The sequence below is a fragment of the Bubalus bubalis genome, chromosome 12, assembly GCF_019923935.1.
Source record: "Bubalus bubalis isolate 160015118507 breed Murrah chromosome 12, NDDB_SH_1, whole genome shotgun sequence".
Lineage (NCBI taxonomy): Eukaryota > Metazoa > Chordata > Mammalia > Artiodactyla > Bovidae > Bubalus > Bubalus bubalis.
The window spans coordinates 5785610-5812775 of record NC_059168.1 but is presented as its reverse complement, the minus strand read 5'-3'; the positions used below and the strand labels follow the sequence as shown (position 1 = coordinate 5812775).

General features: G+C 44.3%; 1 protein-coding gene across 6 annotated transcripts in view; it reads right to left on the bottom strand.

Annotated features, from left to right (window-relative positions):
* Positions 1 to 27166, bottom strand: part of NPAS2 (neuronal PAS domain protein 2) — a 207781-nt gene that overhangs the window by 81655 nt on the left and 98960 nt on the right. For 4 of the 6 annotated variants that reach the window (XM_025260716.3, XM_044925671.2, XM_044925672.2 and 1 more), the window contains exon 3: positions 12359 to 12507. In XM_025260716.3, the coding sequence (XP_025116501.2) occupies positions 12359 to 12507 (149 nt within the window). Of the gene's footprint in view, positions 1 to 1538; positions 1692 to 12358; positions 12508 to 27166 lie in introns of those variants that run through there. The other 2 variants (XM_044925673.2, XM_044925674.2) reach the window with 1 other exon arrangement.

Below are 27166 nucleotides of genomic sequence, written 5' to 3'. Positions count from 1 at the left end.
TGTACCAGCCCCAAGCATCCAGTATCGTGCATCGAACCTGGACTGGCAACTCGTTTCATACATGATATTTTACGTGTTTCAATGCCATTCTCCCAAATCTTCCCACCCTCTCCCTCTCTCACAGAGTCCATAAGACTGTTCTATACATCAGTGTCTCTTTTGCTGTCTCGTACACAGGGTTATTGTTACCATTTTTCTAAATTCCATATATATGCGTTAGTATACTGTATTGGTGTTTTTCTTTCTGGCTTACTTCACTCTGTATAATAGGCTCCAGTTTCATCCACCTCATTAGAACTGATTCAAATTATTCTTTTTAATGGCTGAATAATACTCCATTGTGTATATGTACCACTGCTTTCTTATCCATTCATCTGCTGATGGACATCTAGGTTGCTTCCATGTCCTGGCTATTATAAACAGTGCTGCGATGAACACTGGGGTACACGTGTCTCTTTCCCTTCTGGTTTCTTCAGTGTGTATGCCCAGCAGTGGGATTGCTGGATCATAAGGCAGTTCTATTTCCAGTTTTTTAAGGAATCTCCACACTGTTCTCCATAGTGGCTGTACTAGTTTGCATTCCCACCAACAGTGTAAGAGGGTTCCCTTTTCTCCACACCCTCTCCAGCATTTATTACTTGTAGACTTTTGGATCGCAGCCATTCTGACTGGCGTGAAATGGTACCTCATAGTGGTTTTGATTTGCATTTCTCTGATAATGAGTGATGTTGAGCATCTTTTCATGTGTTTGTTAGCCATCTGTATGTCTTCTTTGGAGAAATGTCTATTTAGTTCTTTGGCCCATTTTTTGATTGGGTCATTTATTTTTCTGGAGTTGAGCTGTAGGAGTTGCTTGTATATTCTCGAGATTAGTTGTTTGTCAGTTGCTTCATTTGCTATTATCTTCTCCCATTCTGAAGGCTGTCTTTTCACCTTGCTAATAGTTTCCTTTGATGTGCAGAAGCTTTTAAGGTTAATTAGGTCCCATTTGTTTATTTTTGCTTTTATTTCCAATATTCTGGGAGGTGGGTCATAGAGGATCCTGCTGTGATGTATGTCAGAGAGTGTTTGAAAAAGAAGAACGGAACTGGAGGAATCAACCTACCTGACTTCAGGCTCTACTACAAAGCCACAGTTATCAAGACAGTATGGTACTGGCACAAAAACAGAAATATAGATCAATGGAACAAAATAGAAAGCCCAGAGATAAATCCATGCACATATGGACACCTTATCTTTGACAAAGGAGGCAAGAATATACAATGGAGAAAAGACAATCTCTTTAACAAGTGGTGCTGGGAAATCTGGTCAACCACTTGTAAAGAATGAAACTAGAACACTTTCTAACACCATACACAAAAATAAACTCAAAATGGATTAAAGATCTAAACGTAAGACCAGAAACTATAAAACTCCTAGAGGAGAACATAGGCAAAACACTCTCTGACATACATCCTTTTGACCTTTAATGAGGTCTCTGGGGAGAGAGCACCCCACCCTCTGCACTGGGGGTAGTGCCTGCGATTAGCACATGGTACCTTGCCCTTGAATTTCTACGTGACAAAGCCCATCAGCAGCAGCCGGAGTCAGGTAGTTGCCACCTGAGCTTTCCTGGTGGCTTAGTCTGTAAAGAATCCACCTGCCGTGCGGGAGACGGGGGTTCCATCCATGAATGGAGAAGATCCCCTAGAGAAGGAACGGGCAACCTACTCCAGTTATCAAGGCAACAGGAACAAGGACAGGGGTGGAGGGGCATGTCCTTAAGCTGCTTCTTCATGGTCAAGGCGAAACAAAATACTTCAGAGAGCTGGGATTTTAAAAATTTCAGAAACATCTTAAGGCACGAAGTTCCTAACCTACTGCGTTTGTGCAGACTGCAATGTATGTTTCAGCATTTCCAGTTACTGAAGTATAATTCGTCATACAAATACCTGCTGCTTTGAAGGCCAGAATTTACTTTTCCTAAAACCTTCTGGGGTTAATCTGTACTTTGCCCGTTTCAAGTAACTACCTTTTTCACAAGATGTTATTCGTATTTGTAAATCTAATAGTCACTGGTCGACACAAGACTCTGTAAACACTCTCATTTTCCTGTCCTTTTGTGTGTGCTTTTTTTCTTTATAATAGTTGATAGAAATTGGTTTTTTTCCTATTCATGATTTAGAAGAATTTCTTTCTGCTTCACAACTTGGTAATTTTGTGTAAATTCTTAGCATTTTTGTCAAGTTTGGGAAAACACCAATCAAGTTTCTTTCCTAGAAGAACTGCAAAATTTCAGGGCATTTCACCTTTTTTTTTTTTTTTTTTTTTTTTGGTTCACTGACTACCTGCAATGCTCTTGCTTTGTTTTTTAATTTTTATATAATTAAAAAAAATTTTTTTTTATGTGGACCATTTTTAAAGTCTTTACTGAATTTGTTACGATATTACTTCTGTTTATGTTTTGTTTTTTTGACTACAAGGCGTGTAGGATCTTAGCTTCCCGACCAGGGATGGACCCCACTCCCACTGCATTGGAAGCTAACGTCTTCACCACTGGACTACCAGGGAAGTCCACAACTTTTATATAGTTTTTAAAGGTGACTTTCCACTTACAGTTATTTTAAAATCTTGGCTATATTCTGCACATTGTACAGCACATCCTTGAGCCTATCCTATGCCCCACAGTTCATCCCTCTCATACCTCCACCCCTTGATTGTCTGCCCCCGTCACTGGTAACCACCAGTTTGTTCTCTTTATCTGTGAGCCAGCTTCTTTCTTGTCATATTCACCAGTTTGTTGTATTTTTTTAGACTCTCTATATAAGTGATATCATACAGTATTTGTCTTTCTCCATCTGAATTATTTCACTTAGTATAATGCCCTCCAAGTCCATCCATATCGCTGTGTGCTAACTCGCTTCAATACTGTCCAACTCTTTGCAGCCTTATGGACTGTAGCCCACCAGGCTCCTCTGTCTATGGGATCCTCCAGGCAAGAATACTAGAGTGGGTTGCATGCCCTCCTCCACGGGATCTTCCCAACCCAGGGCTCGAACCCACATCTCCTACATCTCCTGCATTGGCAGGCGGGTTCTTTACCACTAGCACCACCTGGGAAGCCCCCATATTGCTGCAAATGGCATTAGTTCATTCTTTCTTATGGCTGAGTAATCGCCTGTTGTGTATATGTACCACGTAGTCTTCATTCATCTGCCGATGAACACTTCAGTAGTTTCCAGGGATTCTAGCTCCCTGACCAGGGATTAAACCTGCACCTCCTGCATTAGAAAGCAGTCTTAACCACTGGACTGCCAGGGAAGTCCAAAGAATTCAGTGTCATAATCAAATCTCTGATTTTTCTCAGAGATGGCTGAGGAATAGGATGGGGAGACCACTTTCACAATAGAATGGGAAAGACTAGAGATCTCTTCAAGAAAATTAGAGATACCAAGAGACCATTTCATGCAAAGATGAGCACAATAAAGGAAAAAAATGGTATGGATCTAACAGAAGCAGAAGATATTAAGAAGAGGTGGCAAGAATACACAGAAGAACTATACAAAAAAGATCTTCATGACCCAGATAATCATGATGGTGTCATCATTCACTTAGAGCCAGACATCCTGGAATGTGAAGTCAAGTGGGCCCTAGGAAGCATCACCATGAACAAAGCTAGTGGAGGGGATGGAATTCCAGTTGAGCTATTTAAGATCCTAGAAGATGATGCTGTGAAAGTGCTGCACTCAATATGCCAGCAAATTTGGAAAACTCAGCAGTGGCCACAGGACTGGAAAAGGTCAGTTTTCATTCCAATCCCAAAGAAAGGCAATGCCAAAGAATGCTTAAACTACCCCACAATTGCACTCATCGCACACGCTAGTAAAGTAATGCTCAAAATTATCCAAGCCAGGCTTCAGCAATATGTGAACCGTGAACTTCCAGATGTTCAAGCTGGATTTAGAAAAGGCGGAGGAGCCACAGATGAAATTGCCAACATCTGATGAATCATCAAAAAAGCAAGAGAGTTCCAGAAAAACATGTATTTCTGCTTTATTGACTATGCCAAAGCCTTTGACTGTGTGGAACACAATAAATTGCAGAAAATCCTTAAAGAGGTGGGAATACCAGACCACCTGACCTACCTTCTGAGAAATCTGTGTGCAGGTCAAGAAGCAAGAGTTAGAACTGGACATGGAACAACAGACTGGTTCCAAATAGGGAAAGGAGGACATCAAGGCTGTATAATGCCACCCTGCTTATTTAACTTATATACAGAGTACATCATGAGAAATGCCAGGCTGGATGAAGCACAAGCTGGAATCAGGATTGCCAGGAGAAATATCAATAACCTCAGATATGCAGATGACACCACCCTTATGGAAGAAAGTGAAGAAGAACTAAAGAGCCTCTTGATGAAAGTGAAAGAGGAGAGTGAAAAAGTTGGCTTAAAACTCAATATTCAGAAAACTAAGATCATGTCATCTGGTCCCATCACTTCATGGCGAATAGATGGGGAAACAGTGGCAGACTTTATTTTTGGGGGCTCCAAAATCACTGCAGATGGTGACTGCAGCCATGAAATTAAAAGATTCTTGCTGCTTGGAAGAAAAGCTATGATCAACCTAGACAGCATATTAAAAAGTAGAGATATTACTTTGCCAACAAAGGTCTGTCCAGTCAAAGCTATGGTTTTTTCAGTGGTTATGTATGGAAGTGAGAGTTGGAACATAAAGAAAGCTGAGGGCCGAAGAATTGATGCTTTTGAACTGTGGTGCTGGAGAAGACTCTTGAGAGTCCCTTGGACTGCAAGGAGATCCAACCAGTCGATCCTAAAGGAAATCAGTCCTGAATATTCAATGGAAGGACGGATGCTGAAGCTGAAACTCCAATACTTTGGCCACTTGATGCGAAGACCTGATTCATTTGAAAAGACCCCGATGGTGGGAAAGATTGAAGGCAAATGGAGAAGAGGAAATAAATTTAAAAAATAAAAAGGAGAATGGGGACGACAGAGGATAAGAAGGTTGGATGGCATCACTGATGTGATGGACATGAGTTTGAGTAAGCTCTGAGAGTTGGTGATGGACAGGGAAGCCTGGTGTGCTGCAGTGCATTGGGTTGCAAAGAGTCGGATACAACTGAGTGACTGAACTGACTGAACTGAATTGAATCTCCACTGGCATTTGATGGGACAAATATTACCAGCTATAGGTGACTGGGCAGGATGAACAGAGCAATATGGTCCAAGTGGCTTCTAAATAGCAAGGGAAATACAGCCATATGGGAGCAATTTTTTAGGGAAGCGTTGCAATTAACAGTGGAAGCCCCAAAGCCTACCATAGTGTAAGCTGTACATATGCCCTAGAACACCTGCCTCCCAATAGCTCGTGCGCCCTAGGAACCAGCAGGACAACGTTGGGCTATATATGGTCAAGGAAGAATCTAGAAAATGGAGCAGAAAGTAGGCTGGTGGGGTGACTATCACCCTTCCCAAGAGGGACATGTTTCCTTGCTCTGCTGTCCTTCCTACCCCATCCCTACCTTCTAAGGCAGACATCTGGAAGGGCAAGGGTGAGGACTGGGATTTGATGTTGGGAGAAGATGACATTGAACCAGCTGAGACTCACATAGGAAGAGGAAAGCACGCAAGTCAGCCTGGTTCTGTGGAAGTGACAGTTAGATGGCCATGAATAAGGCTACTCACTACGCCCTATTATTGACATAATTTAGAGGCTTCTCTTCTGTAATAGCTCTGGAAACCCACTCCAGTTTCCTTGCCTGGGAAATCCCATGGACAGAGGAGTCTGGTGGGCTACAGTCCATGAGGTCACAAAGAGTTGGACACGACTGAGTGACTGAGCATGCTCCTGTAACAGAGACTGATGGCACGTTTCCCTATGGAGACACATGGTCAGATTCTCATTTTGATTTGGAATTACTTCCAGAAGTATGCATTCCAGGATCAAGGTTTATCTCCTAAACTGAGAAAACAGGGATGCTTGGCAGATTACTGATGAAAGAGCTAAGTTATTTTAATGACTACCTGCATAGCTAACGGAGAAGGCAATGGCACCCCACTCCAGTACTCTTGCCTGGTAAATCCCATGGATGGAGGAGCCTGGTGGGCTAAAGTCCATGGGGTCGCTAAGAGTCGGACACAACTGAGTGACTTCACTTTCACTTTTCACTTTCATGCATTGGAGAAGGAAATGGCAACCCACTGCAGTGTTCTTGCCTGGGGAATCCCAGGGACGGGGGAGCCTGGTGGGTTGCCGTCTATGGGGTTGCACAGAGTCAGACACAACTGAAGCGACTTAGCAGCAGCAGCAGCATAGCTAAAGTATCACATGGTCTCCCTTCAGGATGAAGGCAGAAAGTACACCAAAATCCACAGTTCTGGGCCTCCCTGGTGGCCCAGTGGCTACAAGTCTGCCTGCCAATACAGGAGAAACGGGTTCAATCCCTGATCTAGGAAGATCTCGCATGCCATGGAGCAATTAAGCCTGTGCATATAAACTACTGGAGAAGGAAATGGCAACCCATTCCAGTATTCTTGCCTGGAGAATCCCATGGACAGAGGAGCCTGGCGGGCTACTGTCCATGGGGTCGCAAGAGTCGGTCACAACTTAGCGACGAAACCACCACCACCACCACATCAACTACTGAGCCCACGTTCCTAGAGCCTGTGCCCGGCAACAAGAGAAGCCACTGCAATGAGACGCCCACACTGCAGTGAAGAGTAGCCCCCGCTCCCAACTAGAGGAGGCCCTTGTGCAGCAACGAAGACGCAGCACAGTCAAAAATAAATTAAAAACATGTATAAATCCACGGGTCTTAACCTTGACTGCATGCTGACTTCACCTGGGCATCTTTAAAAACATGGATGTTTAGGCCTGACCCAGGGGTGATCTGGTAGAAGGCGCTCCATCCCCACATCAGTCATGTTTGTCTATTTCTAGGGTATAAATACTTAGACCCTCACTGGTTTCAAGCTGCCAATATGATGTCAGCTGGCTTGCAAAACTCTTAAAAATTTAACAATCATCTTTTGCAAGTGGGTACAAACTGGACCCAGCTCACAATCTGGGTTCCATCCCTAGACATTCTGATGTGTTAGTCTGTGAGGTGTGACCCAGTTATAAGTATTTTTAAAAGCTTCTTGGGTGATTCTAAGGGGCCACCAGGGGTGAGAACTAATAGTCTTAATGGCCACACTGGGGCTTCCCTGGGGGTCTAGTGATTAAGAAGGGGACACAGATTCAATCCCCTCTGGTCTGGGAAAATCCTACATGCCACGGAGCAACTAAGCCCGTGAAGCTCAAGTGCCCTGGAGCCTGTGCCCGGCAATGAGAGAAGCCACTGGCGTGAGAAGGCCGCACACACCACAACAGAGCATAGCCCCCACTCACTGCCACTGGAGAAGGACCACGCAGGGCAACAAAGACCCAGCGCAACCAAAACATAAATGAATGAATAAGCAAATTAAAAACATAAATGGCCACATGAATGAATTGCTATAATGTGGCTATGATGTCTGTACCTAAAAGAGTCCCATACATCATCTGTCGTAGAGAAGCAGTATGGTTTAATGTTAAAAACTTGGGCTCTGGAGGCAGACCAGCCTGGTTTAGATTCTGTGCCTTCTTGGCTGTCTAGCGTTAATGACCTAACATCTTTATGCTTCAGTTGCCTCGTCTGTGAAATGGAACAAACTCAAAGGGCCACTATGAGGCTCCTATCAGTTATACCCTGGTGAATTACTCTTTGGGGCTTCCCTGGTGGCTCAGATGGGTAAAGAATCTGCCTGCAATGCAGGAGACCAGGCTCGATTCCTGGGTCAGGAAGATGCCTTGGAGAAGGGGATGGCTACCTACTCCAGTACGCGTCTGGAGAACTCTATGGACAGAGGAGCCTGGCGGACTACAGTCCATAGGGTTGCAAAGAGTTGGACATGACTGAGTGACTGACACTTTCACGAGTTACTCTCTGGAGGCCTTAAGCAACTCCTGCCTGGCTCAGGGTGAGCCCCAAATGAATGCAGATCATGCTCCTTAGAAGATGCCTGCAGAGTTCACAACCATTTGGATTATAAGTAAAGTTATTGCTTGTTTTTTGTTTTAATCCAAATTTTGGTCCAGCCACTATATCTCTTCATAAAATCTGTCATGGATTTTCTGTTTTCTTTTGTGTATGGGATAAGGATGAGGGAGATCTAGGGTTGATTCTGGTTGCATTTCAGTGGGTTGTGTGGGGTAGGGCTCAGTCTTATGAAAAAGGTGAGGTGGACACAGGAGCTCCAGGTGGTGGCAGGCTGAATTTCTGCTGACCCCTCCTCTCCAGCTTCCAGATCCAACAATTTTGTAAGTCCACAGTGGGCAGAGCCCAGCATAAATGTCACACGGATGAACTTGATCCCGGTTGTCCTATTTCTCAGTGACACTGACTCGGTTTGAGTAATTTGCACAAAATATCTTGGTAATCAAACCAACCTGCTCTTTCATTTAGCTAAATCATCATTTAGGACATATAACCATTCTGCTTAAACTATTAGGGGCAATCAAATGCTGCTGCAATACTTTATTCCAATCCCGGCTTGATTGTTCTCCCCCAATTTTTAACAAAAGCAATTAACATGTTCTTTACTCTCCCCTGGGCAGCTTTGTGGGGGGGGCAAAAAAGGAGGCTCGATCATTACTGTCACATTTGTAATAGGTATATACAATTATGACAGAAATAATAAAAGAATAACAAGTATAATGAAACTTTCTAGCATCCCAGCTGTGCCCTCTCCCATGAAATCATCTTGTCTGGGAAAATGTTCAGTGAAGGAGAAGCCTCATGGCAAGCACAGAGGAACTGTAATTATCTCCTCAATAATCTGACATTTCTGACTTCAATATGCTTGGTTGCTTGGTGTCATGATTAAGAAAAAAAAAAAGAATTCTGCCCTTCTTGCTTGTTAATAGTTCCTAAATCCTCCCAACCGTTCTTAAATTTTTTGGTACCATCCACAGGCAAGCGGCAGCACACGGTGGGCAATGCTAGGAGTTAAAAGGGTTTGCGTGTGTGCTAAGTTGTTCTAATCATGTCCAACTCTTTGCAAGTCCATGGACTGTAGCCCGCCAGGCTCCTCTGTCCATGGGGTTCTCCAGGCAAGAATACTGGAGTGGGTTGTGCTGACCTCCTCCAGGGGATCTTCTCGACCCAGAGATCAAACTCACGTCTCTTAAATCTCCTGCATTGGCAGCTGGGCTCTTTACCACTAGCACCACCTGGGAAGACCAAGAGGTAAAAGGGTCGAAGGGGAGTAAAATGGAGAGAGGATAGTTTGAGAAAGATGTAAGTTCAAGGATGGATTCAAGTTGTACATTCATAGAATGGGATACTAGGTACCAAGGAAGAGGAACTAGCCATCGAGCTGGAAGCACACGGCTTCATCACACAAACATGATGTTAATAATATACGATTTCATCTGAATAAGGCTCCAACAGGAAAAAAACCCATCTCTGGTATTAGAAGTCAGTCAGAGGGGACTTCCCTGGTGGTCCAGCAGTTAAGGATCTGCCTGCCAATGCAGTGGACACAGGTTCAATCCCTGCTCCAGGAACTAATATCCTACATGCTGCGGGACAACTACCCTGTGCACCACAGTACTGAGCCCGAGCACCGCACCTCCTGAAGCGGGTGTGCCTAGAGCCTGCGCTCTGCACCAAGAGGAGCCACCACAATGAGAAGCCTGCACGCTGCGACGAAGAGTAGTCCCCACTCACCGCGAGTAGAGAAGGCCCACATGCAGCATCAAACCAGCAAAGAAAGAAAGAACAAGGAAGAGAGGAAGGAAGGAAGATAGAAAGAAAGCAGAGATTATCTTTGGGGAAAGCAGAGTTAAATAGGAGGGGCATCTACTGGGGAAGCTTTTATTTCGTGACCTGGCTGTTGGTTTCCTGGCTGCATTCACTCTGTGATGACTAATTCAACAATTCAGTTATGACTCTGTATTTTCTGTATGTGTGTTATACCTTTATAAAGCATCAAAAAGTTTTTTATTTTTTTAAAGTGGACTGCTGGGATAACTAGATAATCTTAGGTCAAAGGATAAGTTCTGACTCTCTCCCTTTTCCTATATACAAAAGAGTAACTCAAAATGGGCCAACTATCTAAATGTTTAATTTATGGCTTATATCTAAATGCTTAAATTATAGCTTAAAATTATAAAAGTCTGGCTCCCCTGGTGGGTCAATGCTTAAGAACCTGCCTGCCGATGCAGGGGACATAGGTTTGATCCCTGGTCCAAGAAGATCCCAAACGCCATGGAGCCACTAAGCTCAGGGGCCACAACTATTGAGCCTGTGCTCTGGAGCCTGCAGGTCGCCAGCTACTGAGCTCACGTGCAGCAACGACTGAGGCTGCGCACCCTGGAGCCCTATGCTCCACACCAAGAGAAGCCCCCACAACGAGAAGCCACACACCACAACTACAGTGGCCCCCACTCTTCACTATGGGAGAAAGTCCACGCACAGCAACAAAGACCCAGTGCGAAAAAAACAGCAATAAATAAACATTTTAAAAAAGAAGTGAAAAGACAACTCACAGAATGAGGAATATATTTGCAAATTACATATCTGATAAGGGTCTAGTATCCAGAATGTATGAAGAGCTCTTACAACTCAGCAGCAAAAACATAAATAACCTGATTAAAAATGGGCAAAGGATTTGAACTGACATCCTCAAAAGAAGATGATACAAATTGCTATCAAGTCCATGAAAAGCTCAACATCATTTGGTACTAGGGAAATGCAAACCAAAACCACAATGAGATATCACTTCTCACCAACTAGGAAGGCTACAATAAGCACATACACACACACACACACACACACACACACACACACACACACACCTGTCAACAAGTACTGGTGAGGATGTGGAGAAACCGGAACCTTCACACACTGCTGTTGGGAATGTAAAACGGTGCAATTGCTATGGAAAACCGTTTGGCAGTTTCCCTAAAACTTAAACACCGAGTTACCATTTGACCCAGCAGTTCCACTCCTAGATACATGCCCAAGAGAACTGAAGATTATATCCACTCAAAAATAAGTATAGGAATGTACACAGCAGCATTATTTAACAGCCCCAAAATGAAAATGCCCAAATATCTGTCAAAAGATAAACAGATAAATGAAATGGTATATCCATACAATGGAATATTATTTGGCCATAAAATGAAATGAAACACAGGCAGTTGCTAACATGCGGATGCTAAGTGAAAAAAGCTGGAAACAAAAGACCACATATTGTATGATTCCCTGTGTATGGGGTGGGTTTAGTCACTAAGTTGTCTCCGACCCTCGCGACCTCATGGACTGTAGCCCGCCAGGCTCCTCTGTCCGTGAGATTTTCCAGGCAAGAATACTGGAGTGGGTTGGCATTTCCTTCTCCAGGGGATCTTCCCGATCTAGGGATCAAACCCGCATCTCTTGCATCTCCTGCATTGGCAGGCAGATTCTTTACCACCAGCACCACCTGGGAATCCCCACAGGGTTTCTTTGGGGGACAATACATTTAGATAGTGTTGATGCTTGCACAACCTCATGAAAAGATCGTACTAAAAACCACAGAGCTATAAACTTTAAAGTAGTGAAGTTTATGCTATGTGAGTTACATCTCATTGAAAGAACAGATTTGACATTAAGTCAGTTAATTGTTTTTGATTACTTTTTCCCATGGTATTGCTGAGAAGGCCAAAGACTTTAGGGGTGGTGGTGGAAATGAATGCAGACATCAGTACAGTTTAAGTCAATGGGAAATTAATACCTGGGCATGGTGCCTGCAGGGCTGAATGAAAAGGACTGCTCTAGACATTTTTAATCAAGATGCTCCCATAGTTGGTGCTGCCCTGCTTGGGCTGGGTGCTACCTGAGTCTGCCCCTCTGGCTGAGAAAGCATTTTGGGGCATGTCCTACCCCAAACCCGCTGGAGATGGGGTTTTTCTGGAGGGTGAAGGGTGTTGGAAAGAGGAAACCCATGACCAAGGAGGTCGGGTTTGCTGGGGAGAACCAAGCAGGAAGACAAACTTGATAAAAGTGAGAGAAAAGTGAAAGTATTAGTCGCTCAGTCCTGTCTGACTCTTTACGACCCCACGGACTGTAGCCCACCAGGCTCCTCTATCCATGGAATTCTCCAGGCTAGAATACCGGAGTGGGTAGCCATTCCCTTCTCCATCGTATCTTCCCAACCCAGGGATTGAACCCCAGCCTCTTGCACTGCAGGCAGATCCTTTACCGTCTGAATCACCAGGGAAGCCAACTTGATAAAGTCGTCGAGTGGAAATGGCAGGAAGAGAAAGAAAAACGGAAAGAGGGTAATGGTTACCATTGTGTTTCTGCAGGAACCCAATGACCTTCTCCAGCACGGTGGTCTTGTCCATCTTCCGCGTGTTGCCAGGCAGCATGGAGCTGAGCTCTTTGATGAGGACATTGAACTGGTCCCGACGCTTCTTCTCAGACTTGTTTCGGGAAGCTCTGTCAACACAGAAAGGGAAAGTGTTAGTCTCTCACTCGTGTCTGACTCTTTGTGACCTCACAAACTGTAGTCCCCCAAGCTCCTCTGTCCATGAGACTTTCCAGGCAAGAAAGCTGGAGTGAGTTGCCATCTTCTACTCCAGGGGATCTTCCTGAGCCAAGGATGGAACTCAGGTCTCCCACATTGCAGCAAAGGCACAGGTTACTAGAACATTCCATTTTCAGAAGGTTTTCTTATGGGCTGGAGGTACTTTAGGTCAGAGGGTATTCTGCTGAGATTATCTGATCAAAACTTTTCAAGGAGGGACTTCCCTGGTGGTCCAGTGGCTAAGACTGTGCTCTTGATGCAGGGGCCCAGGATCCATCCCTGGTCAGGGAACTAGATCCCACATGTGTAACTAAGAGTTTGAATGCTGCAAGCAAGATCAAAGACCACAGCTAAGAGCTGGTCCTGCCACGTAAGTGAAAACAAATATTCAAATAAGGGTTCTAATTAAAAAAACAAAAACAAACAAACAACAATAGAAATTTTTCAGGGAAAGGAACATTTGTCACATTTCCAAGCTGGGTGATGGGGACAGAGAAAATGTTATGCTAGACTCCTGGACACAAAGAGAGGCAGCATTAGTGAGTCTTGTCAGTCAATCAGTTGCTCAGTCGTGTCCGATTCTCTGTGACCCCATGGGCTGCAGCCTGCCAAGCTCCTCTGCCCATGGGATTCTCCTGGCAAGAATACTGGAGTGGGTCACCATGTCTTCCTCCAGGGGATCTTCCTGACTCAGGATCGAACGGTCTTCTGCATTTGCAGGTGGATTCTTTCCCACTGAGCCACCTAGGAAGCTCAGATGCAAAATCTTACAGATGGGCTCCACAGTCAGAGCTCAGATGCTCTGACTCCAGAAACGAATGACATACTCTTCATCAATATAAATAGCCCTGAAGGGTTTGCTTTAACAGCCCATCCTCAAGCCCAAACCAGGTTCCTTCTAACCCAGAGCACCTAGCTTCTGGTACCAAGTCACAAAAGATAGGCAGGCATCCCAAGCATCCAGTAGAGAGCCGGTACCACCAGGGCACGAGCCCTGTCCCCTGCCCCAGAGCTCATCATCCTGCTGGGGAGTCCAGGCACACCCCTACAAAACCATCCACAAGCCACACAAGCCAACATCCAGAGCCAACGTCACAGGGATTGCACGTGACTGCCAAGCCACTCTATGTATCTGAACCCTTTTTAAAATGATACAGTGGGACTTCCCTGGTGGTGCAGTAGATGAGAGACTGCTTGTCAACACAGGGGACATGGATTCAGTCCCTGATCCAGGAAGATCCCAAGTACTCAGGAGCAACTAAGCCCATGAGCCACAACTGTTGAGCCTGGGCTCTAGAGCCCAGCAGCCACAACTACCGAAGCCCATGTGCTCTAGAGTGTGCTCTGCAGCAAGAGAAACCGCTGCAAGCAGAAGCCTGGGAAGAATAGCTCCCGCTCGCTGCAACGAGAGAAAGCCTGTGCACAGCAACAAAGACCCAACACAGCCAAAAATGATAACTAAATTAACTAATTTAAAAAATGACATGGTGGAAACTTCAATGCATGTTACAAAGTGAAAGAGCCAATCTAAAAAGTCACCATACTCAAGGGTCCAGCTCTATGACATTCTGCAAAAGGCAAACTATGGCAATAGTGAAAAGATCAGTAGGCCAGGGGCTGAGGGGGGAGGGATGAAAACACAGAGTCCAGAGAATCTTTAGGGATGGGAAACTGCTCTGTATGATATCACAACGGTGCATGCATTTGCCCAAACCCATAGAATGTACAGTCCCAAGAGTGAGCCGGAAAGTAGACTATAGTCTTTGGGGGGATAGCGACCCGTCAATGCGGCATCATCAATTGCAGCAAATGGACCGCCCTTGTTGGGGGTTGTTGATAGTAGGGGAGGCGGTGCATATACACAGGCAGAGGGCATATGGAAAAGAGGGCCTGTGTTCTTCCACCCAATCCTGCTGGGAACTTAAAACTGTCCTAAAAATAGAGTATATTTTTTAAAAAAAATGACATACCACACCACACAACTACAGAAGTAATCAATGTGGAGCCCCTCAGTTTGAGGGATCTTCCCACTGAGGCTCTGAGGACCAGAGGGTCCCGGGAACTTGGAGAGGAAACCGTGGCTGCAGGGGCTGCTCTGTTAAACAAAGACCCCCCGCCCCCCCAACCACCTGTACCAGCCTGGGAAGCAGGGCTGTCCCAGAGGCCTTGATCCTTGGCATATCACAGCCCGGGGCCAGCTCTCAGCTCTGCAGGTCAAGCCCCTCCTCCACGGCCAGCTTTCTTAAAGTTGATCCAGGGCTGGGAAGGCGGACTCACGCCTCCCACATTCAGCCCAGATGGGTTTGTTCCAGAAGGTCAGTTTAGTGAGAGAACAGGGACCACAGCTGCAGGGCCCATCCAATTCAGTCTACTTTCTGGTCCAGGCACCCTGGGGCCCACGATCAAGGTGCCTGGGGCAGCTAGTCACCCACCAGGAGGTCACTGGCCCATGTGCGGCCCAGACAGGATGCTGGTGGTTGTTGCTGTTCAGCTGCTCAGTCGTGTCCGACTCTTTGAGACCCCATGGACTGCAGCACACCAGGCTTCCCTGTTCTTCACTATCTCCTGGAGTTTGCTCAAACTCTTATCTGTTGAGTCAGTGATGTCATCCAACCACCTCATCCTCTGCTGCCCGCTTCTCTTGCCCTCACTCTTTCCCAGCATCGGGGTCTTTTCCAATGAGTTGGCTCTTGGCATCAGGTGGCCAAAATATTGGAGCTTCAGCATCAGTTCTTCCAATGAATATACAGGGTTGATTTCCTTTAGGATTGACTGGTTTGATCTCCTTGCAGCCCAAGGGACTGTCAAGAGTCTTCTCCTACACCACAGTTCAAAAGCATCAGTTCTTTGGCTCTCAGACTTCTTTATGGTCCAACTGTCACATCCATACATGACTACTGGAAAAATCATAGCTTTGACTATACCGACCTTTGTCAAGCAAAGGGATGTCTCTGTTTTTTAATATGCTCTTTAGGTTTGTCATAGCTTTTCTTTTAAGGAGCTGGCATCTTTTAATTCTGTGGCTACAGTCACCATCCGCAGTGATTTGGAGGGTGCTGGTGGCTTGTGACAACCCAGTGGGTTCCCCTTAGAGGGATCACCTGCCTTGGGGTAGGTACCAATAGGTGTCAGCATCCACATAGATTCGGGCTCCCCCAAGAGCGCTTGGAAACCTAGGCACACACCCCAAATACCCTTTCCCTGGACACTGTAATGGTCGCGAACATTCTGCTTCTTGCTACCCAATTAGACACGACCTGTCCTTTTTATTCTTAAAGTTTTTGGCTGTTCTGGGTCTTTGCTGCTGCGTGTGGGCTTTCTCTAGTTGTGGCGAGTTGGGGCTACTCTCCAGGTGCATGCACAGGCTTCTTACTGCCATGGCTTCTCTTGTTTCAGAGTACAGGCTCTAGGCACTCGGGCTTCAGTAGCTGTGGCCTATGGGCTCAGTAGCTGTGGCTCACGAGCTTAGTTGCTCCCCGGCATGTGAGATCTTCCCAGACCAGGGATCAAACCCATGTCCCCGGCCCCCTGCACTGGCTCTTAACCACTGGACCACCAGGGAAGTCCCTTGACCTGTCTTGATTTCAATGCACCTGTTCATTTTGCTAATTTCATCTCAGTTTGGGATGTTTCCTGATAGCACCTAAGGCAATTCTTCAAAGTTCACCTAAAGCACATGGTTGCTACCCTTACCTAAGGGTCTCTTCATGTTCCTGACCTTTTCCTCCTTCCTGTCTCTCCTTAGAGTTTTGGGAGGGCCTGAAATCCTCTAGGCGTTTCTACAGAGGCCTCATTTCTAGCTGAGTCCCTATCCCCAGGAACGCTCTCTCCCAGTGACAGACTGACTGCAGGTGCAAGAGTAAGATGCCGAGGGGCCTTTGTGCTAGTCCAGGGTAAAACACGGTGTTCAAACACATGAGAGGGAACAAAGGAGCCTTTAACTTTCTGAGTGACTGTCTATGCATTATAAATAAATTTTCAGCCTAGATTTGAAGAGCGACATGCAACCTCCTTAGCCAGAAAAAGCTCTATTCCTGTCCTGGTTTGCCCATTATAAATTATTGGTGAGCGGATAACACCCGGCTCATTATAACTCTGTTCTCTTCTTCAATGGGTGTAATGACAATGAACGCAGCCTGGCAGAGCCGATGATGACGGCTTATATCATTAGTGACAGGAACACAAGCTTGTTTCCGTCAGCCTCCGCCTGGGACGCACGATGGTGCCCAATGGAAATCGGTCAGTGTCAGTTGGATCCACAGCTCTGAGCCAAGAAGGAAAAAAAAAGCCTTAAATGACCTTATTTCTGATAAAGGAGGCCTATTTTGGCAGGCCCTGAGACCACCAGGCATAAGGCATCAGGAAAACAGGTTGAAAGACACTTAACCAAGCAGGTTTAGGGTTTGTTCTGTCCTTTGAGGCATTATTTATGTGAAACTCATCCATATTATATGTGTGGTTTGATGAATCTTAGTAATTGCCTGAAAGTGAAAAGTGAAAGTATTAGTCGTGTCTGACTATGTGACCCCATGGACTGTAGCCCGCCAGGCTCCTGTGCCCATGGAATTTTCCAGACAAGAATACTGAAGTGGGTTGCCATTCCTTTCTCCAGGGGATCTTCCTGACCCAGGGATCGAACCCAAGTCTCCTGCATTGCAGGCAGATTCTTTGCCATCTGAGCCACCATAACCACCACAAAAATTCAGCTGTAAAATAGTTCCTCCACCCTAAAAAGTTTCCTCCTGCGTCTTTGTTGTTGATCTGCCCTGGATCACAGCCCTGGGAAACCCCTGGTCTGCGGTCACTGTAGCTTTGCCTTTTTCTAGGATTTCATACAAATCCGATCAGCACAATGTAGTCAACTTCAGCCTAAAGTTTTGGTGATTCATCCATGTTATGGTATATATTAATGCTTCATTCTTTTTGACTGCTGATTCGTAGTTTGTTGGCTGTTTTCAGCTTAGGGGTATTAAGAATAATGCTGGGGGCTTCCCTGGTGGTCCACTGGTTAAAAATCCACCCACTAATGCAGGCAACACATGTTCAATCCCTGATTTCGTTAGATCCCAAATGCCTCAGGACAACTAAGCCCATGAACCACAGCTGCTGAGCCCGAGTTCTGAAGCTCTGTTCCACAAGAGAAGACACCGCACCGAGAAGCCTGCACGCCACAATGGAGAGCAGCCCCCACTCACCACAACTAGACGAAGCCCGTGCATAGCAGTGAAGACTGAGCACAGCCATTAATTAAATTAATAAAATAATGCAGCTCTGATTGTACAACATGGGAAATACAGCCAATACTTTGAAATAACTGTAAGTGGAAAGTAACCTTTAAAAATCATATAAAAATTAAACAAAAAGAATAATGCTGCTCTGAACATCTATCTCCCTGTCTCTGTGTAGACACAGGCATACATTTCTCTTGGGTACATACCCAGGTGGGGAAATAGATGGGGAAACAGTGGAAACAGTGTCAGACTTTATTTTTCTGGGCTCCAAAATCGCTACAGATGGTGACTACAGCCATGAAATTAAAAGACGCTTACTCCTTGGAAGGAAAGTTATAACCAACCTAGATAGCATATTCAAAAGCAGAGACATTACTTTGCCAACAAAGGTTCATCTAGTCAAGGCTATGGTTTTTCCAGTGGTCATGTATGGATGTGAGAGTTGGACTGTGAAGAAGGCTGAGCGCCGAAGAATTGATGCTTTTGAACTGTGGTGTTGGAGAAGACTCTTGAGAGTCCCTTGGACTGCAAGGAGATCCAATCAGTCCATTCTGAAGGAGATCAGCCCTGGGATTTCTTTGGAAGGAATAATGCTGAAGCTGAAACTCCAGTACTTTGGCCACCTGATGCGAAGAGTTGACTCATTGGAAAAGACTCTGATGCTGGGAGGGATTGAGGGCAAGAGGAGAAGGGGATGACAGAGGATGAGATGGCTGGATGGCATCACTGACCCAATGGACGTGAGTCTGAGTGAACTCCGGGAGTTGGTGATGGACAGGGAGGCCTGGCGTGCTGCGATTCATGGGGTCGCAAAGAGTCGGACACGACTGAGCGACTGATCTGATCTGATCTGATCTGATGGGGTTGCACAGAGTCAGACATGACTGAAGCAACTTAGCAGCAGCAGCATGGTAAGTGTAGGGCTTATCTGGTAGCTCAGCTGGTAAGGGATCTGCCTGCAATGCAGGAGACCCTGGTTCAATTCCTGGGTCCGGAAGATTCCCTGGAGAAGGGAACAGCTACCCCACTCCAGTATTCTTGCTTGGAGAATTCCATGGACAGAGGAGCCTGGCAGGCTATAGTCAACAGGGTCGCAAAGAGTCAGACACGACTGAGTGACTTTCACATGCTAAATGTTTGTGTAACATTGTAAGACACTACTATACAGTTATACAAAGTGGCTCTCCTATTTCTGCATTTCTACCTACAATGTATGAGAGTTCTATTGCTCCACATCCATGCCAGCACTTAGCACTGCCAATTCTTCTTCACGTTAGCCATGTAGCATTATCTCATTGTGGTTGTTCTTTTATTTATTTTTAGTTGAAGGATAATTGCTTTACAATATTGGTTTGGTTTCTGCCATACATCAACATGAATTAGCCTTAGGTGTACATATGTCTCCTCCCTCTTGAATCTCCCTCCGCTTCCCAGCCCTCCCCACTCCTCTAGGTTGTCACAGTGTCCTGATTTGAGTTCCCTGAGTCATGCAGCAACTTTCCATTGGCTATCTATTTTATACACGGTAGTGTATGCGCTTCCACCCTACTCCATTGTCTCACCCTCTCCTTCCTCCACTCTGTGTCCACAAGTCTGCTTTCTATATCTATGCATCCATTGCTCATTGTGGTTTTAACTGGCAGTTGTCTGGTGATGAGTGATGCTCAACGTATTTTCCTGCGTTTAATGCTCTTTCATATATCTTCTTTCGGAAGTGTCTGTTCAAATCTTCCACCCACTTTTCAGATGTGTTGTCTGTCTTCTTTTTATTGAATTTAAGAGAGAGAGAGAAAGAGAGACAGGGAGGTGGTCTGGGAGGAAGGGAAGGGGTATGTGTGTGTGTAAAATATACCTGGATACAAGCCTCCACCTTTGATTTGAATGCAGTGCTCAGCGTGCCCCAGTCTTATCTTTCTATCTTTTCTGGTTTCTCCCAGGGGACACTGTTGACCTCGCTAACACGGTCTGGGCACTTACTATGTAATAGCACTATTTTAACCCACTCCAGTGTTCTTGCCTGGAGAATCCCAGGGACGGGGGAGCCTGGTGGGCTGCTGTCTCTGGGGTCGCACAGAGTCAGACACGACTGAAGCGACTTAGCAGCAGCAGCACTATTTCAAGGGCTTTACATGTATTAATGCCTTTAATCCTCACAATGATCTGTCATCATTCCCCTTTCACAGGTGAAGTTGAGGTACCCAGAGGGTGAATAACTGCTGAAGTTCATGACTAGGAAGTGGGGGAGGAGGTCTGCTCGGGTGCTCATGCTATGGAGCACTTGCACTCTCCCACCCCCTTCTACCATTCCCTCCCAAATTCCTTCACTCTCTCCATGTCTGTAACCCCTGGAAGCTCCTGTTCTGTTCTCCATCACTGCATTCTCTTTTCAGGAATGTTGTACAAACACAATTAGACAGCAGGTAACCTCTTGAGCTGGCTTCTACCCAGTTCATCCAAGTTGCTGCACCTACCAATACCTTCTCCTTCTCACTGCTGAGTAGCTTTCTATTGCATGGGTATCAATAACACAGCTGGCTTATCCGTTCACCTGCTTAGGGCAATTCGGATTGTTTCCCACAGCAGCTATGAACATTTGTGTGCAGGTTTTTGTGTGAATGTAAGATGTCAGCTCTCTGTAGTAACTTGGGAGAAGGATGGCTGGATCACACAGATGTTTAACTATCTAAGACACCACCAGACTGTTTTCCAGGGCAGCAGCACCATTTCACCTCTTGCAAGTGATGCAGGCATGATCCGGATGTTCCAACATCCTCAAGGGGAGTTGGTATTGTCGGTACATTTTATTTTAGCTCGTCAAAGAGATGTGCAGGGCTTCACAGGTGACTCAGCAATAGACAATCCTCACTGGGCTTTCATTTGCATTTTTCTGATGGCTAATGATGTTGAACATCTTTTCATGTATTTCTTCACCATCTGTGTATCCTCCTTGGTGAAGCATCCATTCATGTCTTTCACCATTTTTAAATTGAGTTGTTTGTTTCCTTACTGTTGATGTAAGGCAGTGTATTTGTGTATTCGGATACAAGTCCTTTGTCAGACACGTGATTTGTCAATATTTTGCCAGCTTGCCCTTTCGGTCTCTTAACAGTGTCTTCACAGAGCAAAAATTTTTTTAATTTTGATGAAGCCCAAATTAATCATTATTTTTGGCTTATTTTTATTTTTTAAATTAGTTTATTTATTTTAATTGGAGATTAATTACTTTACAATATTGTGGTGGTTGTTTTATGGATTGTGTTTTGGTGGCAGATCTAAGAACCCTTTGCCTGATTTCAGACCAAGAAGATTTTCTCTTGTGCTTTCTTCTGAGAGTTTTACACATTTTACCTATGATCCATTTTGAGTTATTTTTATAACATGTAAGGTTTAGGTTAACCTTTGCATGTGGGTGTGTGCTAAGTTGCCTCAGTCGTGTCTGACTCTTTGCGACCCCATGGACTGTAGCCCACCAGGCTCCTCTGTCCATGGGATTCTCCAGGCAAGAATACTGGAGTGGGGTGCCGTGACCTTCCCCAGGGGATCTTCCTGACCCAGGGATCGAACCTGCATCTCTTAGGTCTCCTGCACTGGCAGGTCGTTCTTTACCACTAGTGCCTCCTGGGAAGCCCTTTGCTTGCATGTGGTTGTTCAATTGTTCCAAGTTCGCTTTTTTAAAAAGATTCTTCTATACTGAATTACCTCTGCACCCGTGAAAAAATCAACTGATCAAGTTTATGAGATTCAATTTCTAGGTTATCTCTTCTCTTTGTTCCAGGGACCTATGGAGCTTTTCTTTCACCGTAGCACTGTGTGATTAGTGTAGTTTTACAGTAAGTCTTAAAATTAATAATGTGATTTCCCCAGCTTTAGTCTTCTCTTTCAAAATCATTTTGATCATTCTAGTGCTATGCCTCTCCATTACATTAAAAAAATTATTTTTAGTTTATATTGGAGTACAGTTGATTAACAATGCTGTGTTAGTTTCAGGTGTACAGCAAAGTGATTCAGTTATACATATACATATATCCGTTCTTTTTTTTAAGATTCTTTTCCCATATAGGTTATTACAGAGTATTGAGTAGGGCTCCATGTAATATATGCTGCTGCTGCTAAGTCGCTTTAGTCGTGTCCGACTCTGTGCGACCCCATGGACTGCAGCCTACCAGGCTCCTTCGTCCATGGGATTTTCCAGGCAAGAGGACTGGAGTGGGGTGCCATTGCCTTCTCCGCCATGTAATATATGGTAGGTCCTTATTCATTATTTGTTTTATATATGTAGTGCATGTAGGCGCAGTTTTATCCAACTCTTTGCAACCCTATGGACTCAGCGCACCAGGAGCCTCTGTCCATGGGATTCTCCAGGCAAGCATACTGGAGTGGGTTGCCATTTCTTCCTCCAGGAGATCTTCCCAAATCAGCAAGCGGACCCACATTATAAACAGTAGTATGTATATGTTAAACCCTACCTCCTAATTTACCCCTTCCCTGCCTTTCTTCTTTAGTAACCATAAGTTTGTTTTCTATGCCTGTAAATCTGTTCCTGTTTTGAAAATAAGTTCATTTGTATCCTTGTTTTAGATTTCACATATAAGGTATACCATGTGATTTATTCTTTCTCTGTCTGACTTACTTCACTCAGTTTGACAGTCTCTAGGTCTGTCTATGTTGCTGCAATGGCATTATTTCATTCTTTTCCCACACTTTTTAAATGAGTATGTAAGAGACCCATAGGAATCAAAAGGTGGGAATGCAGATTCCGAAAGCCTGATGGCAGGGTCTAAATAAAACAGGACCTTTTGCAGGAAAGTATATAGGGTCAAGCTGGACAATAGCCACAATAGACTCTTGAGCAAACGTACTTCTGGGTAGTTCTTGGGGGGACAAGGAGGATGACAGATAAATTGGGCAGCTCCTCCTTCCCTGGGCATGAAGGTATCACTCTAGGAAGACCAAACATTAAAAAAGTACAGAGAATGACATGTGGACACAGGGGGGTGAGGGGAGAATGGGACAAATTGGGAGATGAGCACCAACATATATATATTACCATGGATGAAATATGTAGCTAGTGCGAAGCTGCTATATAGCACAGGGAACTCAACTCAGTGTTTTGTGATGACCTAGATGGATGAGATGGTGGGGGTAGGGTGGGAGGAACGTCAAAGAGAGAGAGGATACATGTATATTTATAGCTGATTCATTCTGTTGTACAGCAGAAACCAACACAATATTCTAAAGCAATTATATTCCAATAAAAAATTAAAGGTTTATGACAAAGGGGAAATATATACTCATCTGAATGCAGAGTTTCAAAAACTAGCAAGGAGAGATAAGAAAGCCTTTTTAAGTGAACAACGCAGAGAAATAGAGGAAAACAATAAAATGGGAAAGACTAGAGATCTCTTCAAGAAAATTAGAGATACCAAGGGAATATTTCATGTAAAGATGGGCTCAATAAAGGACAGAAATGGTATGGACCTAACTTAAGCAGAAGATATTAAGAAGAGGTGGCAAGAATACACAGAAGAACCGTACAAAAAAGAGCTTCATGACCCAGCTAACCATGATGGTGTTATCACTCACCTAGAGCCAGATATCCTGGAGTGTGAAGTCAACTGGGCCTTAGGAAGCATCACTACAAACAAAACTAATGGAGGTAATGGGATTCCAGCTGAGCTATTTCAATTCCTAGAAGATGATGCTGTGAAAGTGCTGCACTCAATATACCAGCAAATTTGGAAAACTCAGCAGTGGCCACAGAACTGGAGAAGATCAGTTTTCATTCCAATCCCAAAGAAGGGCAATGCCAAAGAATGGTCAAACTACCTCACAACTATACTCATTTCACATGCCAGCAAGGTCATACTCAAAATTCTTCAAGCTAGTCTTTAATAGCATGTGAACCAAAAACTTCCAGATGTACAAGCTAGATTTAGAAAAGGCAGAAGAATCAGAGATCAAATTGCCAACATCTGTTGGATCATAGAAAAAGCAAGAGAATTAAAAAAAAAATCTACTTCTGCTTCATTGGCTATGCCAAAGCCTCTGACAGTGTGGATCACAACAAATTGTGGAAAATTCTTAGATGGGAATACCAGACCACCTTACCTGCCTCCTGCGAAACCTATATGCAGGTCAAGAAGCAACAGCTGGAACCAGACATGGAACAATGGACTGGTTCAACAATATTGAATGAACTGGTTCAAAATTGGGAAAGGAGTATGTAAAGGTTATATATTGTCACCCTTATTTAACTTCTATGCAGAGTACATCTGCAAAATGTTGAGCTAGATGAATCACAAGCTGGAATTAAGATTACTCAGAGAAATATCAATAACCTCAGAGATGCAAATGACACCACCCTATTGGCAGAAAGTGAATAGGAACTAAAGAGCTTCTTGAAGGTGAAAAAGGAGAGTGAAAAAGCTAGCTTAAAACTCAACTTCAAAAACCTAAGATCACGGCATCCAGTTCCTTCAGTTCATGGCAAATAGATGGGGAAAAAATGGAAATGGTAACATACTTTATTTTCTTGGGCTCCAAAATCACTGCAGATGGTGACTGCAGCTATGAAATGAAAAGACGCTTACTCCTTGGAAGAAAAGCTATGACAAACCTAGATAGCAGATGAAGGTCTGTATAGTCAAAGCTATTGTTTTTCCAGAAGTCACGTATGGATGTGAGAGTTAGACCATAAAGGCTGAGCATCAAAGAATTGATGTTTTTGAATTGTGGTGCTGGAGAAGACTCTTGAGTGTTCCTTGGACAGCAAGGAAATCAAACCAGTCACTCCTAAAGGAAATCAACTCCAAATAATCATTGGAAGGACTGATGCTAAAGCTGAAGCTCCAGTACTTTGGCCACCTGATGGGAAGAGCTGACTCAATGGAAAAGACCCTGGTGCTGGAAAAGACTGAGGGCAAGAGGAGAAGGGGGCAACAGAGGATGACACGGTTGGGTGGTATCACTGACTCAATGGACATGAGTTTGAGCAAACTCCGGGAGACACAGAAGGACAGGGAAGCCTGGGGTGCTGCAGTCCATGGGGTCACAGAGAGTCAGACACGACTTAGGGACTGAACAACAACACATACTTGATTTACATTATTGTATTAGTTTCAGGTGTACAGTAAAGTGAATCAATTATACATATACATATATCCATTCTTTTTCTGATTCTTTTCCCATATAGGTTATTAAAGAATATCAAATAGAGTTGATAGAGTCATTATAAATCAGATAATTCTAAATTCTTTACAACTTATCCCATGAAAAGTTCTAATTCCCCTCCCTTGAAAACAGCTGGCCGACCTCAGCAAGTTGTATCTAGTGGGTTGAAGGTGGCAAAAGTAACCCTACCTGACTCCAAGACCAGGTACCAAGGGGACAAATAGCTCCCTCTTCTCCCCCAGCTTTTTCTTATAATGATCATCCTCAAACCCAATCACATGCCATGAGAAGGCCACACCTCCACCTCCACATAGAAAACCACTGTCCCAGCTGACAGCTAACATCCATACCAGCCATGAGCAAGTACATCTTCAGATGGTTCTGTCCATCATCCATCTCTCTATTTGTCTATCTGCCTGTCTACCTATCTATGTAACTATTCTCAGTCTTAGTTGCAGCACGCGTGATCTTAGGTTGCAGCATGGCAACTCTTAGTTGGGGATCTAGTTCCCAGATCAGGGATTGAACCTGGGCTCCCTGCATTGGGGCTACAGAATCTTAGCCACTGGACTATCAGGAAAGTCTCTGACCATCATCTTTCAATGGCTCTAGCTGAGACCACAAGGAACAGGGACAAGCATTTCCTGCCAAGCCCCATCCACCCTGGATAGCCATAAGCAAATTATGCCTTTGCATTAACCTTGTAAATTCTGGGGATACCCAGATAGTTAAAGCTTAAAATATGGGCTCACTGATGCCCAAGTTCCTTCCAGGTGGGAATTTCTGGCATTTCTTATCTGGGCTAACTGGTTCTACATTATAGGATGAGGCTGAAAAGAGAAACTGATAAAGAGTTTAGACGAGGTCTCCCAAATCTGAGTGTTATAAACCAAGCAGAAGAAACCTGTCTGAGAAGGTTTCCAGATTAGGTCTTCTACTTCCTTTGTAGCCCTTGAAGCAGAGGATGTGGTTGTGGAAGGAACTCAAATTTCACGTAGAACTGAAATATGCCAAATATGGGCTCACTGTCAATGTCCAGAGAGGCCACTGTGATGTGCAACGTTCAGAAGCAGCATCGGTCTTAAGTGTCCTCTACACGTAGAAGAGTCCTGTCCAGGCATGTGAACTTCCACAAAGAATAAATTAGAGTCTGATCAGCCACAGTAACCAAGATCTTATAAGAGTATTCCTGTCATGTAAATTGGTACAGCCACTATGGAAAACAGTATAATCTGAAATGAGACATGCATCCCTACGTTCATAGCAGCACTCTTTACAATCGCCAAAACATGGGAACTACCTAAATGTTCATCCACAGATGAATGGATAAAGATGTGGTGTGCATATACATACATACACACACACACACACAACGAAATACTACTCAGTCATAAAAAATGAAGTAATGTCATTTGGAGCAACATAGATGGGCCTAGAGATCATTATACTAAGTGAAGTCAAGTCATAATGAGAGAGATAAATACCATATGTCACTTACATGTGGAATCCAAAATATGACTCAAAGGAACATATCTACGAAACAGAAACAGATTCACAAACACAGATGGCAGACTTGTGGTCACCCAGGGGGAGGTGAGGAAGGGACTGGAGTCTGGGGTTAACAGATGCAAACTATTATCAACAGGATGGACAAATAACTAGGTTCTACTCTATAGCACAGGGAACTCGATGCAACATCCTGTGATAAACCATAATGGAGAAGAATATGAAAAAAAAAATATATATATATGTATAACTGAGACACTCTGCTGTACAGCAGAAATTAACACAACATTGTAAATCAGCTATGCTTCAATAAAATTTTTTAAAAATTGATGGAAATATAGAAAAAATGTGATGGGAAATACGTCAAAATATTAACAGTGTCTATACCTCTAAGTGGTATGATTATAAATCATCTTTGATTATTTCTTTAAACATTTCAGTATTTGTCAAGTATTGTTTTGGTGGTGTTTATGCACAAGAAAACATACCCCAAATTACTAGGATAAAATGGACATATCTACTGCATAAGACAGTATTGGGCTAAGGGTCTTCCATGGAAAATTAGGAAGAATTATTTGGAGAAAGAAGCAAGCGTAGCCAGAGAAGTTTGTTCTGTTGCTACTATTTTTTTCATTTGTTTTTTCCAGATAACTTTTTTTCCCAA